General features: G+C 40.4%; 2 protein-coding genes across 12 annotated transcripts in view; one reads left to right on the top strand and one right to left on the bottom strand.

The window, feature by feature from the left end:
* LOC125761081 (mushroom body large-type Kenyon cell-specific protein 1) overlaps nucleotides 1-19,729 on the bottom strand; it is a 132,906-nt gene that overhangs the window by 49,533 nt on the left and 63,644 nt on the right. The window lies entirely within an intron of this gene.
* LOC125761095 (uncharacterized) lies at nucleotides 14,219-16,133 on the top strand. Its single transcript, XM_049421928.1, has 2 exons — nucleotides 14,219-15,327; nucleotides 15,397-16,133. Exons 1-2 carry the CDS (start codon nucleotides 14,247-14,249, stop codon nucleotides 15,669-15,671), a joined length of 1,356 nt encoding a protein of 451 aa, XP_049277885.1. The 5' UTR covers nucleotides 14,219-14,246; the 3' UTR covers nucleotides 15,672-16,133.

The raw sequence follows: 19,729 nt of genomic DNA, 5'->3' as shown, positions 1-19,729 counted from the left end.
TTGAATATACATGTCGATCAAATATCAAATAAACTGACCATCGATTGCCAGAAAACGTGTGTCATCTTGAAACTCATTTCGACATCTTCAAACGGTGCCTTTCTCCACCTGAGCTGAAACCATCGACTGCTACGCACTGATTGTGTGGCCACTAGCATGCATGTGTGCCAGCAACATATTGTGCTAGCATTCCGAACCTCATCCTGTGTTGGCACGTACGATCTGTTCATCTTATTTCGTACTTGAACGACATTTCCTACGTCTCCGAGAAAGTCTTCTTGATATCATATTGCCGTCGGGCCAACAACCGTCCAGTATTCTACATTTTACCGAACCGAAAGATGGGGCACAGTAGGACAGATAGGGCAACGGGCAGCGACACAAATTTAGGTTTTAAACCACATTTGCATCTTGGTTTGGCATTTCGAACGCATTTTAATAGAGTTTCTTCGTATTCGGTACCCAATGTCTTAGTGGAGAATGGTGTTGTGTTGTGTTCCGACGAATGAACTAACACACACATGTGTGGGTCACACACATGTGTGGGTATGTTGGGGCTGTGTACCAAAAATTCCGGATGCAACGGTTACGCACTGTGCCCGTTCGGTCCGGACTGATGAAGATTATTGGAATCCGGGCAGCTAGAAAACAGGTTATCAGGAGCTATTTCAAGGATCAGAGAGCTAACAAAAGTAAAGGTGGGTGCTTTTTCTCGAATACGAAAATTGAATGCAAGCAACGATGGTTTCCCGGACGGTTCGATATCTCTGCATGCCTTGCGTTTTTGTTCTTCCTCTGTCATTTGCATTCGACTTCGGGGTAGGGGGCAGCAAACTTTCTTTCGCTCGAGCTCAAGGAGCTAGTCTATAAGAAAAGGAAGTGCCCAAAGGAAGACCATTGGATGGTAGCACTTTGAACATGAGCCGGTAGCAAATCTTATAGTGCTGTTTCGCATCTATTAGAAACCACCGGGGCACTGACGGCTGCAATAAGATACAGTGCCAGATTTGCCAGATGAGGTAGATGAGTTGTGGAGGTGGTTTGCTTGTGTGTATATGTGTGTGTGTGTGGATGTTCTTGTCCGAAAGCTTGACTACCAGGGCCAAGATATAATTTCAGGCAAACCGAGAGGTTGTAGTCGTCCCAAACTCATCGAAAGGATATCGGGAAGCATGCATAGTTTACAAGCAGCAATTAGATTTGCCTTTATGCACGCGCACACACACTATGCCGTCTCGCTTGCTCGCCTCCAAAATGTCAAGACGATACCATTATTGCACCAAACTGTATCTTACTCAGAAGCTCCAAAAGAAGACACTGTCTGAAGAAATAACTAGCCCCCCCCCATACCTGGGTTCGGTTGGATGTCTTTTTAAAATCAAAATTAATGAAATTTCCAGTCCATGCTACCGGGCCACTGGACAGCGTCTTGCTAATCGAAGACGAAGAATAAGGAATGCTTAGGGCGTCTTGTGCAGAAAGATGCCAGTTCCGAGCGTTAACCATTAGGTGAGTTGCACATTCAGCTACTGGGCTGCTGAAACTATCCACATCCAAAGCAAGGTGAATGAGGTAATACATTTTGGAGTTGGCTTCTGGGTTGGATTAGTCGGAAGCCTTGCCAATTCCCACTTTTCCAAGATGTCGGAAGATGGAAGTGTGGAAATAGATAGGACAATAGGAGCAATGCTGCACCTTTTCCTTCAAAGAAGAACAGGATGTATTGCACTAGGCCTGTGTAATAAATACCGATCATAACTCGATCATCAATCAATTCTTCCGTGCATTCGGGTTTCTTATTGATTGTGAGTTTTCTCGAAGCTGCCCGTCACCGTCTCCGGTTCCGGATGTCCACACCTCAGCCTCCCTGCGCTGGATGGATGGGATCGTATTCTTCAGATTTCGTCCATCTCATGCTCATGCATCTCAATAAATTCACATCGTTTCGCCGGCATGCTCAAGGTGGTTGCCCAAACAAGTGCACTTCTCGTCCGGCAAGCAGCCTTTAATTTATATTTACCATAAGAACCACCGGAGCACACCATACCCATTATGCTGTGCCTGGGATTTGGTACGAGAAGGGGCAATCTCGAGCAGATCTCGAGGAAAATTGCAAGTCTGGGCTCCCGTCCAGGGTTCGACACCCACTCTATACCTATATGCAACCTGGCGGTAACCATGTCCACAACCATGGAACATCTTCCTGTGAAGAAAGTTTGAATAAAGGAAGATTCTTCAAAATATTATGCCTATGGAGTGTCTTGCCCTCCTGTGGCACCTCATTCCAATTAGGCATGTATCTGCTAGGCAGTGCGTGCATATCGACGAAAGGATGGGACTTACCTTTTGTATGTCTTGTGTTGTTGTGAAAATCATCGCCGATAAGAAAATCTCCCCACTCACCTCCCCCTTCCCATCTACCTGATTACTTCCCGCTACTTGGTTGGACATTGGTTTCGGTAAGTTTTCACACCGGCCAAGTGCAGTTGGCACACTGGATGACCTTTCCAAGGTGTATCGGGTTCATCTTCATGCACGAAAGGGAAAACGTGGACAAGTCTGCTCTTTCTTCAACATCATCAAAAAACCACTCACACATACGTGTGTGTGTGTTCGTGTGAGAGATGGAAAAGCCATCGAGCACATGTACACGCAAACGGGCATCGTTAGGCTTAAGATTAATTCGAGGAGATTCTAAAATTTCGTCTCAGAAATCTTACAAAAGCAAATGATTTTCCGTACGGTACGCAACGGTACGGAGGGAAAAAAGGAGGTTGGCGATGGTACCAATTTTATGTACACCCCACACCAGCACTTGCTACCCAATCGGCAGGTGTACCATATGGCAGGATCCTGGCACAACAGTACGTCCGATACGCATCGAAGCTCATCAAGGATCGCTTCCATCAGGGGCCAATTCCTTGGCATTCCCAACCACCTCGGTGCTTTCTGTGCGAGCCTAAGCAGATGGATCGATGCCTGCCATTGCCTTGGAGAAATCGAATCCTTAATAATTTTCTTAAACTATCCTCTACCCCTGCTTTCTCGGAACCAGCTTTTTCTTGGCTTCCGGGAAAAGGAACGCACAGTGTACGATTTTCTTCTGGAGCGAATGTTGTTTCTTGCTCTGATAAGATTATGATCCCGGTGCCGGCCCGGGAGCTCACCTGACCAAGCTTTCACCCAAAGCAGGGAAACGGGGCTGATAGTGAGATGAAAAAGATGCCTTCGGTGCAATAATCTTTTATCTTTGCCCCAAAAGGTGCACGCATACATGATGCATCCGATGAACCATGCTCCTACCTGTGTACTAGTGCAAGCAGCGTAAGGAGCCAAACGTGTACATGCCCACCCTGCTACTTGGCACTGACACCATACCAGGCTCCTTTCCGCACGTAATCAATGAACGAATCAAGCAAACGAACAAACTTCTTACCATCAATTTTCGTACAAGCGTCTTTCCGGTCCGGGCCAGGTACCGGAGAAAGGTAGAAAGATTCCTGAGAAGGATAACCACTGACCAAACCACCGACTTGATGTGTACGTGCGTGTGTGTGTGTGAGGTTATGTTTTTGGAACAGAATCATAGATAATTTTCTCCAATATTGCTCGGTTTGTTTGTAGTGTGCTTCGTTACGATGCATCGATTTAAGACGCACGCAGCATCGTCGGAAGAGACTAATTTTCTATTAAACCGAATGCTTCATGTTTTGCGTTGCAGAAACCGGTGGGTCTTATGCACTTGATACAAAAAATATACGAGTTTTAATGAAAAAAAACAAAAAAATACATAAAATATAAATTTAAAAAACAAAACTCAAGCCTTAGCAATACGGCCAGGCCGTTCTTTATGAAAAAAAAAAAAAAAAAAACTCAAGCCTCCTGTGCGCGGGTGGCAACTTCAATTTAAGGTGCCGCACAAGAAATTTAACCCAACGGGTGCCCGAAACGGTAGCACATTCGTTGGAAAAAGAAGCTTGACATCGTTATCGATTATTTTCCGCACCCACTTTTCTGCGTGAAAAGGGCACTAAAGTGCAAGCTGAAGTAGCGCAAGGAAGCGACCGAGTAGGAAGGGAATGGTGATGTAGGATTTAAAAGCAAAAAAGAAGCAACTACACTACTACTTCGTTTTCGGTTCGTCCGCGGTCGTAAAATTTCTTCCATTATACCCCCGTTCCGTGAGAACTTGTCGCTGTGTTAGCTAATCCGGACAGCTAGTGTTTGGCGTGTGTATGTGTGTGTATGTAACGGTTTTTTGGTTCTTTCTATTTCACGTTTTTTCTCCCCCTCTTGACCGCGTATCCTAGGTCGCTTTCCCAAGTATCCTGCCGGGATAAGGAATTGGTGACGATGACGCGACCGAAATGGCGACCGAAACAGCAGTGAAGCGGATCGATAGCGAAAGAAGTGCGAATGAACGTGACAGGCACGTACCGTTGTATTTGTGTACGTTCGAGGCCATATGTTGGTTTTGGACGAGACATTTTTCTTCATTCGAGCAGTTGTCCGGAAATAGTAACACAAATTCACTGCACCAACAATGGTTGGTGAAGGTGTTCGTGTCGGTGACATGATGACGTTGGGGATTCACCTCCATTGTCAAGATCTGTCACTATTTATTAGTCAAGCAAAATTTTCCCTGAAAATTGTGAATATAATTTTTCAACTTATTGAAGGGTTTTTACATATTACTATTACAATTGCTTTATTTTACCATCGATTTTAACTATTTTTTTGTTGTTTTACTTTTCTAGCCAACAAAACTCTTGTACCGGATGATTTAAGCTCAAGACATCCAGAAGAACATTAGTGCATGAAATGAAATAACAATTGCTAATGAAAAATAAATCATACCGAACTGATTGCGAGCCAGGGCTGTGTAGCGAATATTAGAGTTTATCGAATTGAATAGACAAAGATGGTTTCAGACTGAAGGGTGCCTGAAAAAAAAAATTCTCACACACACATGTACACCGGGTGGATTTAAAAAATCCCGGGGATTCTGCATCGATGATGCATAAATATTTCACTTTGTCATTTATATCAATTTTGCATGAATGTTTTTACAAATAATGATAGGATAATAATAGCCCGGTTGTGCCGGTAAAGGGTCGGCACGACGGTGTACGGTGCAACGGTTGGCTGCGGGTGGAGATGAAAAAAAGTATATATATATATATAATCGGGTTGTTCGGGCGTAAATACACGTAAATCGTCGTCCTGGCCCTGTATCCTACGGGCATGGGATGGGTTAGAAGACAGAGCAGCGTTACCTCCTCCCACCAGTGTGGAGAATCGTATGCTTGTTTGCATGTGACGCGTGTAGGCGAGCCTTCTTCGGTATACACAGTGTCACCGCGATATCTTGTCGCTCCTGCCGGTGCCGATCGCCAGAAGGCTTTAAAAACACATACATAGATGGTCTTGCATGCCTACGCCACATGCTACTAGGCGTCTCCATCGGGCCTCGGAAGAAGTAAGCGAACCGTCAACAGTGCAGGCGGCGTCCCGTCTACATTGCTCCAGGGTTAACCATATTCCTCCGCAATACTTTTTTGTTTTGTGTTTTTTACACGCCCCCGTATCGCATCGTGTTCATTTTTAATTTACGAAAAGCTGAAATTCATTTTCGGGTCCTGCAATTCAATTTGCTGCAAACGGATGATGATTATCCGAACAACGGGCACACCAGCACCGGCAAGCACATTTAAGGTCGGCGGAATGGACGGTGGCCATAATTATGCTGTCCATCCTTAACCACTGCCACTCTAGCCCTAGGTGCCCTAGGTTTGGAAAGGACGGTGTGGGGCACCGTGGGCAAATATGTGCGTATTGGTAATTTTGTTGGCGAAAGGAAAAAAAAGAATGAACAAAAAAAACCGAAACAGGGGTGAAAAAAAGTCGTTGGGGTGCAATTGCAGTTGAACGAAGTGTACGAAAAAAAAGTGCATCGATCGCAACAGAATGCAGCATACTCGGACAGGCACCATGCATGCATCAGCTTTAACTCTCCTCCTCCTCAAACGTTCACCAAATGGTTCGGTGTTGTTGGGTGGGTCACCCACCGCACCCTACCTCCTTGCTGTACCTATCCCTTTCGCTAGCAAACGGAAATGGCGGCAGTAATGGCAGTCGAATTATGTGAGTTGTGATAAAAAAAAGGTTGTCGAACGTGCGACAGGCTAATGGAATGGAAAGGTGCGGGCAAACAGAGGAGAGGACGAAAAAAAGTACTTTTTGAGCATACATAGAAAAAAAACTCGTATATTAAAACGTAAACCACCGTCCTGCCACATGCCAGTTCCTTGCCGATGTCCTGATCTCCCGTTTATCCTTCCGTTTTCCTCCATTCGCTTGTTATTTCTGCCCTCTTTCGTGGGTTTTTGCCCACCTTCCACACCTTTCACCTTTGTTTCATGTTTCATCATATATCTCCAGCTTTGTTTTGATTTCCTACCTCATCGGGAGCATGGTTTGGGCAGTCGTTTAGGCGTCTCGAATGAAACATACGCTTCATAAACATGAGCACCGGGCGTAATCATCAATCGGTATGTTGCCTTTTTACTCCTGCATGAGCATTGGTGGAACGTGAGGCATAGCAGAAAAAAAAAACGGAAACACTATTTGGGAAGAATTTTTGTTTATCGATTCGTACACCCTGTGCACAGACACAAACCAAACGCTTCTACGGATTTATTGATTTGATGCAATATGAGCTTTATATATAAATGTGATAAGGGATAACAAAATACTCTCGGAATTTTATCATAATAATAGTTTTCAAGTAAAAGACCTCTCTAAAACAAGCAATAATCTAGCGTTTGGAGCGTATAAAAAACAAACGTTTAAAATACCTATTACATTTACAAAATAAAACCGCTATAACTGCAACTCTTGGTCGATGAGCTCACTCATCGTGTAATACTGGCGCACGTCATAGTTTGCTGTGTGAGTGTGAGTAGTTTATTTGATTAGCAACACAAAACCACAACCTTCCTCAACACAACCTGGTTGATAGGAGCGTGGCCAAAGCGAAGGTTGAAGGTGTCCAATACGCCTAAAGCGTATTCGCACCACTATTTTGGCGTTCTAAAGCATCGCAACACATAGCGTGTTTTTCCTCCCGAAAAACGGAAACGAAGTAAATAACAATGGAGGCGCATGGTTGTCTATCGTTGGCTCGGAGTTATTGTGAATGTTACAGTGTAGAGCGACCAGAGGGGGATTTACCACCCAGGTAAGGTGACTTGCAAAACTAGAACACATTGCCATATCGCTTCTCCGGCACTCGAATATGCCAAAAAGCCATTGAAAGTATATATTCCGGTCGGGTTATCGCTGAAGCTATTGCTAATAACTTATTCGTGTATTTCTATGACGCCTTTTTTAGCGATACACCGTGTACCGTTGAGAAGTAGAAAAAAGGTTTCTTTTACCGGAAGCATTATTGCAAAAGTGATACCAACCATTTACTACCGCACGCACACTCTTCCCGCCAAACCGGGTTGGGGTATCGTTACAAGGAAAGGGCGTCTACTATCCTTACAGCGAAACCCAAATGTAGCTCCGTTTGTACGCATGCAAATATAAAAACATAAATATCCCAAGTACTTGGTGAAGTACATCGGTCGGATTTGAGAACACACCTGAAGCATACAGTCAAACACATTCGGTTTGGTGAGCTGCATCATTTTTCATACGTGTATACCGCACCTAAAGCAAAAAAAAAAAACGACAGGCAGACGGGCAAGGTACAACTTTGGCCGATAGGCAGTGGCACTAGTCTCAAATCTTATCCACCTTTGGTGTTTCTGGTTTTCATTCTTTTCTCCAGCTATTATGTGGCACCAGGAAACAAAAGCAAGAGAAGCCATTCTAAATGCAGCTTATTTTTATTCGTTTTAAAATGTCATTTTCTGCATTATTGACACAGTTTTGTTTTTTTTTTGTTCGCTGCTTGCTGTAACAACTAGGCTGCAATGGCTGCAAAGAGCGCGCAACTACCATTTCTAGCCACTAGAGCGAGATGTAATAATACCATTAGTCGTTAAATGGCTACCACTTGCTGTTGTTGTGGCGTAGTTCACGTGTGTGTGTTTTTAAAAATGGCTCGTTGTACGGTTGGGCCACATAATATGGTTTATTTTCGGGTAACGCTGTAAGCCACATTCATCGGGGAAGCGATAGAGAAAGAGATCTGCGAATAAGTTTTAAACTTTCCCAACAAATAATAAATGAAAAAATAAAGATTGTTACAATCAAACAAACAACATTATAATCGAATACATTTGCTACCGTTCCGTAATTGCAGGGCTACCTTGAACGGAACAAACGGAAAGACAATATTTTCAATAATTTATCAATGCCCGCAATAGATGCTAGATTGTTTTTAATTTATTCTGCAATAAAGTCACGCTCGCTCTAACAAAACGATAAAAATGCAAGGTTAGCAAGCGAAACAACGATCATTGTATACGATACGCGAGTTTCTGCTCGGCGCTCCATCAAACTCGACTCATTTCGGTCGCAACAAAGACTCGTTCGACAAGGCAAGGCAAGGCACAAACACACAAAAAAAGCAAGCCAGACACTAAGCTATGCGATAGGGAAAGAAGATGATTCACACGTATGTGTCACAATGAGATGATCAGCGGCGGTAACGGTTAGCGGCGTCGCCAATCGCTAAATGGCCATCAAGAGTTGTGTATAGACGGCGAAGGGCGACTTTGTGATCGTTCCCAAACACAAACGCCTTTGTGTTGTGCTGTTTCAGCGCTTTCACAGTGCGCTTTGACGCATCCGAAACGGGTTTAGGATAATTTTGACACCTTCACGCGGGCAGCGATGGCGTACGATGAAGGCGGAAATTGATAGACGGGCGGGAAATTATGTACAATTATTATCTGTATGTTGGTTTTTTTTTCTCTCTCTCTCTCTCTCCCTTTTTTAATTGCTATTTTCCACACGCTGCACACTTGCAAAGGATTGTTTTGAAATGAGTGTGCGTGTGTGGCCGCGCGCGAGTTAACGCTCGTCGCCACAACCCTTCCACCGGATGTACCCTTTCCTATGATATCTACCTGAAGAATAGGCTACAGATACATAAACATCCGTTCAGGTGCAAGACATGAACATCATCCAGACATCAACAGCCTAAAATGTCCTTCACATCCAGCCAGCATACTGTTGTAAAACAATTCACCAACTATCGCCATGCACCTTTACCTGGTCATCTGTATCCTGGCTATTCAGATACATGCATCCCTAGACCCGTATTGGAATTCCCTGATAAACCGTCTAACATCAGGTACTCCAAGCCACCATCAAGCAAGCAGCGAAACAACGAATCATTAACCCTTCCATCCTGCTTCCTCATATTGTGAAATAGAAATAGTTTATTATATTTAAGGACGAAATTTAGAAATACATTCACTCTCAGTTCAGCTCTTAAACAACAACGTTACTCTGTCCGAGGAATCCGAATCCAACCTCAACCCCCGTGTTTGTTAACTGGCGCCCGAATAGGGACCCGGATACTGCATTTCGTGGACATCTCTCCCGAAGGAAGCCTAGGACCCGTAGTAGGACAACACCAAAAAGGATCATCCGAAGCATCAAGCAGCCTCGCAGGACGGAGCATGAGCATCATCGTATTATTTTCGATGTTACTGTGAGTCATTATAATTTTAAGAAGTGATAATAGGGAATTACTGTCCATCTAGATCAAGGAAAGTGACGAAAGTGAAAATTCAATCAAGAAAACGTGTTAATTGAACGTTTTGAGTGTTTATGGTGGATTATAATTTTGATAGAAAACAGAAAAGACAAGAAGTATACACAAGAAACAGAATGGTTACCGAAAGTACAAGTGCCACGATGACGTACGAAGAGTATATCCAAGTGGGTAAAGTCCCAGATTACGTTAGGGAGTTACCTACATTTGAAGGGAAAGCTGGTGACTTAATGAAATGGATAATGGAAGTAGAGCATGTACTACAAATGTACGCTAGACTCCCAAGGGATTCTACAGCTTACCATGTAATAGAGGGAACCATACGAAGAAAGATCAAAGGTGAAGCATCAGATGTTTTAAATACTAATTGTGTTACCGGAGGTTGGTCACAAATAAAATCAATCCTACTTCTTTATTATAAGGATAAACGGGAATTGAAAACGCTTGATCATGAACTAAGTGGGATCAGCAAAAAACCAAGTGAAAGTTTGAGCAGTTACTTTAGTAGAGTGAACGATCTACAGAACTCGATCATCACTCAAGTGCAAACTGACCCGAAATATGCCGTAAATGCGGAAGCTCATACATCCTACTTCAGAGAAAAGGCTTTGGATTGTTTCATAAGAGGTCTGGATAATCCTCTTTGTTTTTTGCTTAAGAATAACAATCCCCCTAATTTGAATGCAGCATATAATTATTGCCTAGAATATTGTAACATGAATATGAGATCAACGCCATTTAAATCTGAACCTCGAACTAATTATGTTCCTAAACCACGAGATCTTTACGTAACACCTCCTAGAGGGACTAGTTATCATACCACACACCATCAAGGACCACAACTTCCGCCCAGAAACTTTTCGTACCAATGGCAAAATCCCCCACAAAGAAATAATTACCGATCAGGTCAATATAGTCAGCCTAGAAACTTCTCTTCTCAAGGATACCAACATCCCGCAGGTCAACATAGCCAAACAAGAAATTATTTTTCTGGAAGAAATCCAGCTGAGCAAGCTAATATTAATCATCCAGTGCCTATGGAAGTTGATCCATCTGTACGATCAAACGCCCTCAACTACGCTAATCGAAATTATGATCATAAGAGAGCTAGACCTTCCTCGGCACAGTATAGGCAAACATATTCGGTAGATGCTCCACTGGATTATGTGGCAGGAGCACCGCCGTTAAACGAAACAGAAACTGGAAGGAACTTTAACTCATATAACGAACCATCCAATCCAATATACGAAGGAGAAACTCATTTTTTAGATTGGGCCGCAAAATGGTGAAACCATTTCTCCCATATATCTTTTTGCGGACAACACAGGGAGAATATCCATTTTTGATAGATAGTGGGTCAAACATTAACCTAATATCGCCGAAACTTGCTTATGCTTACAAGAATTCTAAGCCATATGAATATTCCACTCTTAGCATAAAAAGTGCTACAGGCAAATTCAACGCTACTTCGGCCATAGACATTGCATTTTTTTACCCTAAATCTAACATAAAGTTTCAATTCATTGTGCATGAATTTCATTCATTCTTCTTTGGTATCGTAGGTACATCTATTTTAAAAACACTTGAAGCTCAATTATGCTTCAAGAATAATGTTCTTACAATAATCTCAGACAATGGAATGCCGTTTACAATACCTTTACATGTATATCAGGCTGTTAAAGAAAATCATCTTATTGATTTTCGGGTAGATCATCTAGACCCGTCACAAAAGGGTATGTTAACGGAAGTATTGAACAAAAATAATAATGTTTTTCATAAACCAAACCTTGCCCTGACATGCACCACCAACGTAGAGTGTATAATAAATACCTCAGATGATATACCTGTGCATCAGAAAGTGTACCCTTACCCTGCAGCATATACAGCCGAGGTAAATGAACAAATCAAAACCCTCCTAGAGACAGGTATAATTAGACCATCCAGATCAGCTTGGACTTCTCCAGTCTGGATAGTACCAAAAAAAAACGATGCATCAGGTCAAAAAAAGTTTAGGATGGTAATCGATTATAGGAAATTGAACGAGAAAACAATTAGCGACAGGTACCCAATGCCCGAAATAACGTACGTATTAGATCAATTGAAGGGACAACAATATTTTTCATCTCTAGATCTTGCTTCTGGTTTTCATCAAATCAAAATGAAACCCGAAGATATTGAAAAAACTGCATTCTCTATAAATCACGGAAAATATGAATTCCTGAGAATGCCATTTGGATTAAAAAACGCTCCAGCTATTTTCCAACGAGCTATAGATGATGTCCTAAGAGATCATATAGGGAAAATATGTTACATATATATGGACGATGTAATTGTTTTTGGAAAAACAATGGAAGAACATCTTAAAAATCTTAACACAGTGCTCAGAACGTTAGACACGGCTAATCTGAAAGTGCAAATAGACAAATCTGAATTTCTGCATAGAGAAATAGAATTCCTGGGTCATGTAGTTTCATGCGATGGAATAAAACCTAACATGAAAAAAATAGAAGCCATAAAAATGTTTCCTGCCCCAAGAACCATAAAGGAATTGCGATCATTTTTAGGATTAATGGGTTACTACAGGAGATTTATTAAAGATTTTGCAAAAATAGCAAAGCCATTAACGACTGCATTACGAGGTGAAACAAATCCGGCCTCCAATAGAAAAATAATATTATCATCAGAACAAGTCAAATGCTTTGACAAAATGAAGAATCTTCTATCGTCTTCAGATATTTTAATATATCCCGATTACAGTCAACCGTTTATATTGACAACGGACGCGTCCGACTTTGCCATTGGAGCGGTACTCTCACAAGGAGAGCTGGGTAAAGATAAACCGATCCACTTTGGTTCCCGGTCATTATCAAAAACCGAGGAGTCATATTCTGTACCGGAAAAAGAAATGTTAGCGATAATTTGGGCATTAAAAACCTTCCGAAATTATCTGTATGGTGCCAAGTTTAAAATCTTAACTGATCACCAACCACTCACATTTACGCTTTCTCAAAAAAACACTAACGCTAAACTAAAGAGATGGAAATCATATTTAGAAGAACACGATTATGAAATTATTTATAAACCCGGAAAAACTAACGTAGTAGCAGATGCTCTGAGTCGAGTGGTATATTCCATGACTGCGACACGACATTCTGCAAACGAAAGCGATAATTTCTTTATTCCATCAACCGAAGCTCCTTTGAATGCTTTCAGGCATCAAATCATTTTAAAAGAAGGAGACGACACTGTTTGTTCTTCGCAACCTTTCGAAAACTTCGAACGAAAACAAGTAACGATCTCGGATACTAGTGATAGAAACTTGCTACATGTTTTAAAGACACATTTTAATTCTGCAAAACTAAATGGCTTATTCACAAGTGAATCACTAATGGGAAAAATACAGGAAGTATACAGGCAAAACTATGGAAGACAAAACATGCTGAAAATTCGTTTTACCCAAACGTTACTACAAGATGTAGAAAATGAAAACGACCAGCAGGATATAATAATTAGAGAACATGATAGAGCACATAGAGGATGCGAAGAAAACAAAGCACAAATTATTAAACAGTATTATTTCCCAAAAATGTCTGCCAAAATTAAATATTTCATACGGTCTTGTCGTACTTGTAATGAATGCAAGTATGATAGAAGCCCAATAGTACCGCCAATGCAAAAAACTCCTTTGCCAAACACACCATTTCAAATATTACACATCGACATACTTTTCTTGGAAAAACATTACTTTTTAACTTGTGTAGATAAATTTTCGAAATATGCACAAGTAGTAAAAATTGACTCCAGAGCCGTTGTTGATGTATTACCAGCGTTGAGAGAAGTAATACTAAAACATAAACCTCCCGAAAGCATTGTCTTAGATGGAGAAAAATCTTTTAATTCACGGGAAATTACAGAATTCTTTAAAATCTGTAAAATCAACCCTTACCTAACAGCTACTGGAAGAAGCGAAATGAATGGTGTAGTAGAAAGATTCCATTCAACTTTGCTTGAAATATATCGTATCACAAAATCTGAACATCCTTACAAATCCGTTTTAGATTTAGTTACGATGGCAGTTCACAAATACAATAATTCTATACATTCTTGTACTACATTCACTCCTATCGAAATTATAACACCCACCGACAACACACCTTCAATCTTAAAAAAAGTTCAAACCAATTTGAAGATAAAGCAAGATAAAGATACTAAGTACCATAACAAGAATCGAAAAACAGAAAACATAGCTAACACATCTCAAGCGTACATGAAAACAAAAAGAAGGCTCAAACAAGCAAAACCGTTTAAAAAGATAGAAATAGAGAAGGTTAATAGAACCACCGTTTTAACAAAAGAAGGAAAGAGGATCCATATGAGCGATATAAAACTTAAACCTTTATAAATATATTCTCACAGGTGCCTACGTTGCAGCTATGGCCAAAACATTACATTATCTAACTTGGATAACATACCTATATTGGCATTTAACAGGGGCGACGCAAGAGTAGCAATGGGTAATAACTATTATATCCATCATTTCAATGTTTCAAACATACAGAGCGAAATTAAGATCCTATCGGTTGAATTCAGAACCCTAGAAGAAACCCAATTCTCAACAATGATTGAACAAGAATTTCGAAATGCATACGAAATGTTAAAAAATACTTTCCCAATTCATAGAACTAAAAGATGGGACTCAATAGGAGCCGCTTGGAAATTCATAGCAGGAAGTCCAGATGCCAATGATTTGCGTCTGATTAATTCCACACTAAACGAATTGATAATTAATAATAATGCTCAAGTTAAAATAAATAATGATCTTACGTTTCAACTAACAGATACACTGAAACAAATCAAAGAAGCACTTAGACTTTCGCGAGATTCCTCAATAGATTTCTATTCTCTCAACATTCTCCTAAACCTCAAATACTTATCAGAAAAATTAAGTCTAGTTACAGACAGCATTGCTCTAGCAAAATTAGGTATAACGAATCCTCGCATATTGAATAGAAATGAAATAGACTTATTAATTAATGACATAAAAGAACAAAATATTCCGATTCAAACAATCTCTGAAGCCTTATCATATACGAGTACAAAAATAGCTACTAACAAGGATGAAATGTTATTCATAATAAGTTGTCCAAAACTAACAAACGATGTATACAAAAAAATTGAATTGTATGGTGTAACGAATAAGAATAAGAAAATCGATGTTCCCAAAAAGTTTTACCTTTCCCTACAATCCCAATTCTTCATTGTACCAAACGTCGACAAGAATATCTACGATTCAAAAGAGTTGCAAGAAGACAACGGTAAATGCGTCCCAGCTCTTTTACGAGGACAACCAGCAGTATGTGACTTCATAGCGAACCCAGCAATGATCGAAATCATTCATCTAGACATGGCTCACATTTTGATCAACTCAGCAGTGGAGTTCACAATTAAAACCACATGCGGTCTAAAAAGGAGAAACCTGACAGGCTCGTTTCTCCTATCATACGAATCATGCAACATATTCCTGAATGAGGAAGAGATTTCGAGCAACAAAACTGAACTACATGGATCACCGTTGAATCTTCCTATCTACGGTATAAACGTCACGTCGCAAAACAACGTTCTTAACCTCAGTCTTGAACATCTACACTCAATACATACAGAACTCAGAAACGAGATGCACCAAATTCGATTAGAATCCAAGAGCTTCACTTGGACCGGATGGTCTATTACCAGCTTAGTAAGTACACCAATAATGCTGATGATCGTTATCTGTATATACTTCACTACAAAGATGCGGAAAAGAACAATCATAAACATCCATGAAAAACCAACACCTAGAACTGCATCATCGAAATCCCAAGATAGTGAACCCAACGTTGAAAACTTTCACCCGCCAACTATTATGGAAGTTTTTCGGACGGAGCCTCAAATTTAAGGAGGGGCAAGTTAACGCTCGTCGCCACAACCCTTCCACCGGATGTACCCTTTCCTATGATATCTACCTGAAGAATAGGCTACAGATACATAAACATCCGTTCAGGTGCAAGACATGAACATCATCCAGACATCAACAGCCTAAAATGTCCTTCACATCCAGCCAGCATACTGTTGTAAAACAATTCACCAACTATCGCCATGCACCTTTACCTGGTCATCTGTATCCTGGCTATTCAGATACATGCATCCCTAGACCCGTATTGGAATTCCCTGATAAACCGTCTAACATCAGGTACTCCAAGCCACCATCAAGCAAGCAGCGAAACAACGAATCATTAACCCTTCCATCCTGCTTCCTCATATTGTGAAATAGAAATAGTTTATTATATTTAAGGACGAAATTTAGAAATACATTCACTCTCAGTTCAGCTCTTAAACAACAACGTTACTCTGTCCGAGGAATCCGAATCCAACCTCAACCCCCGTGTTTGTTAACTCGCGCAGATGTGTCTGTGTGTGTATTGAATTTTTGCATTTCTCTCGTTGATTTTTTTTCATTCCGACACAAAAAATCAATATTTTTGGTCTCCGAGTTTTTTTTTCTTCGCGTTTGGGTGGTCATTTACCAGTGTCCATTTTTGCCGTGGTGTTTTGTTTATTTTTTCTTCTTCCATTTTATATATTCGATCAACATAATCATGCGTGCCTGTCCATACACACTGATGGCGAGCGATGTATGTTTCTTGTTCAAAAATCAACATAATTTATTCATTTCCCATCACATATCGTGCCGCTTTCTGTTACTTCCTGCTCACCTAGCACAGCACACCTTACCCTGGAGATGAGCGAACTATGTTTGGCATGGTTGTGGTGTTAAAAGTCTAACCATTTTGGTTGGAAAAATCCGATTTTTTCCAAAGCTGTTAAAAGTCGCATGCATTCTAACTGTTCTGTTGTTTTTTTATTTTTATTTCATTTATTTTTATTTCAAGCTCTATGCAAAAAGATGCACCAGCTGATTAGAACCCTATAAAAATCATATGTTAATCTATATTTTGTAATGATGTCTATTATAGAAATACTCATATTCATCTCGAGCATGTGCAGATACGAACCCAAATAAAAGGGATACTTTTATTTACAAAATAAAAACCGAAAGAGCACCAGCCAAGCAGCATAACAAACGAAACAAAAATAATAATAAAAAAAAAACAAAAAATAAAAAGCAAATGAAAGTCAGCACTTTCATTCCAAGGCCATTCTCATCGTCCCGAGTGGAACAAGACAAATTTTATCTAGTTTATTTTTCGGCACACGGGTTCAACGATTTGTGTTCGGCCCAGTGCGGTTTTGTTTGCCTTTTTGCATCACTCGACAAGGTCGAGGACGCCATTTGGTGCTTTTTTGTTTTTTAGCTCCGTGTGCTTGAATTTTCCAGGCTACTACGGACAGACAAATGGGTTCTGGCAAATAAAAGCAAAAACCTCCATCAGGCAAATAAAAATCCTGAATCCCAAACTCAGCAAACCAATATTTTCATTGCAAGTGTTGGTGTGCGCCAAGCCACACATCGACGCATTAATGTGTTGGTTATTTTTTCCCAACTGAGTGGGATAACAAAAAAAGTGAGTGAGAAAAAAGAAACCCAACTGAACGTATGTCTGTGTGCGTGTGTGTTTTTTTGTTTGTTTATTTATTTATATAAAAATGCAATCCCATACATGGTTGAATCCCACATCCAATGACGGATCGGAAGGCTGCGTTCAAAAATCGACATAATGTTTAATACTCCGAACATCCGAAGTGCCCAAACAGGCACTGCATTTGCATATACAAGTGCGTTTAGTTGTGAGGGTGCTGATGTTTTCAAATATTTTTACTACGACGAAAAAAAAATATAAACTGGCATCATCGAATGTTTCGCGAAAAAGAAACACCGAATGGCCCCGGCTCAGCATGCCCGGTGGTACCAATAAAACCATTACAATGAACCTCTCACGCATACATTCATGTTCTCATTAACCTATCATCGTCGTCATCATCATCATCATCATCGTCGGCGTCGCTGTAGTTACCAAATGGAAGTTAGTCCTAGCCGAGCACGCTCATTTCAAAGGTTGGACAGTGTTGGGGATGATCGGGACGAAATGCATTCTCTGTGGAGAGGTGCAGCCGTGTGCAGCGTACGAAAAAAAGGGGGAAACAGAACGGATCGAAAAAATAAACCTTCATGCCGTAGCGTTAAAAATGAATTTTTAATCGGTGGTGATGGCTATGCTCGAAGGTACATTGTGCTGAAAAATGGGCACGGAACAAACAGAGGAAAATGGGTGACACACAAGGTAATGTTGAAAAATATATATATATATATAAAAGTGTGAAAGAGGGAGAGAACCCCAAAAGAGAAACAGAGAGATCACAGAAAAAGCAGGATAAAATTGCGTTTTTAGGGATTCGGAAAAACTGGACAGAGGTGTGTGCAAAAATTCCATGCTGGACGCCCAAGAGGGTGAAAAAATATTTTATTTTCGTAGAACCGTACGGGGCGAGCAAAAGGCAACGTATAATGTATTGGATATACTATTTTTTTTTTTAATGCTCACCGGTCCTGCAAACTGCAAACATACATGCGCGGATTGCAACATGTTCAATTTACGTACATAAATCCATCCATACAAGCGCACATACATCCACATATTGGCGTAAAGTTTGGGCAAATGCACTTGCAGTTGCAACTGCTCATACCAAAACCCAAAAGTAACGGAACGAGGGGTAGGTTTCGTTTTTTTTTTTTGCAAATCATTCACATTAACAGGAATTTTTGAAATTTTGGTTCCATCATCATTGTACATCCCTTTTGCTCTTTTACTGCTGAAGCCTTATATCGAAAAAAAAAACCGTTTGAGGTGTAAAGATTTAAAATTTAGTCTAACAGAGCGAAACTGCAAAGAAATATTTATCTCACATTTCGTTACGTCAGCTTTACCTTTGCTTCCTAAGGCCAAAAAAAGATAAAGCTACTAAAAGAAAAAAATAATTCCAAAAATTCTAAAAGATCTAAAAGAAAAGGAGCAATGTTAGCATAATGTAACAAAAACCTTTGAAATTGGAACTCCAAAGTTATTTTGGGACTGAATGCCATCGTGACATCGTTTGGAACCGGATAACTTCCGTTTCACCCTAAAAATAAATGTCATATTACAACTGCTCGAAAATGGAAACTTTTCGCAAAGCAAATAACTTTAAAATATGTGAACTGTTTTTTTAATTTATTTTATTACTGGGAGTACAGGTAAGTTTCGAATGTTCTTTGAAAAAGTTAACGCTATCGGTATATTGCAGATAGAAATGATTTATGTTATTGTTGACCAAAATTCCGAGCGATACAAATTTGTCCTTCGAAAGAACATCATTTGCGGGAAGCATTACTTCTGTTTTGCAATACGAAGAAAAGTGCATCTGAAACCAGCTTAATAATAATAATAAGCTCAATCGACAACGCATGGTGGGACCTGAACGGTGCCATATATTACGAGCTGTTTTTGTTAGTGATCAAACAATCACCAACGGTATCAAACACAATGATTTTCCTCTCTTTGTTAGTAGAGGAAATCAGAAATAGGTTCAAATCGTTCTTGGACATAAAGTGGTAAGAATTTGTTTAATGTTGTTGACCGAAAGACATAATTTGCCAGAACAATTCTTTAAAGAATAACTATGTATCAATAATTTACTATAAATGCTTGGGGTAAAAACACTGGAAACATACATGTGCAGCAAAAAAGATGCATAGGAAAACTTTTAACTTTGCTTGTCTTGAACCCAGCATAACCCATATTGTTTTGGTATCAGTTACAGGTAAGATCATGATTAGTGTTAAAATCAATGAAAGCGATAAGTGTATATCTTTCCCCAATCGACACAAAGACACTAGGAAACGGCGTTAACGGTGCGTCACCCGTACCGACAACGACCATGACCTACCCTAAATACGTGTAAGTGTAAACAGTCTGCGGTGGTCGTGGTTGTCGTTTGCCATCGTCCACTCGGCTCGAT

This window comes from Anopheles funestus, chromosome 2RL (assembly GCF_943734845.2).
Source record: "Anopheles funestus chromosome 2RL, idAnoFuneDA-416_04, whole genome shotgun sequence".
In the NCBI taxonomy this organism is placed as follows: Eukaryota; Metazoa; Arthropoda; class Insecta; order Diptera; family Culicidae; genus Anopheles; species Anopheles funestus.
Note: the sequence above shows the minus strand (reverse complement) of the source record. Positions and strands in the feature narration are given on the sequence as shown.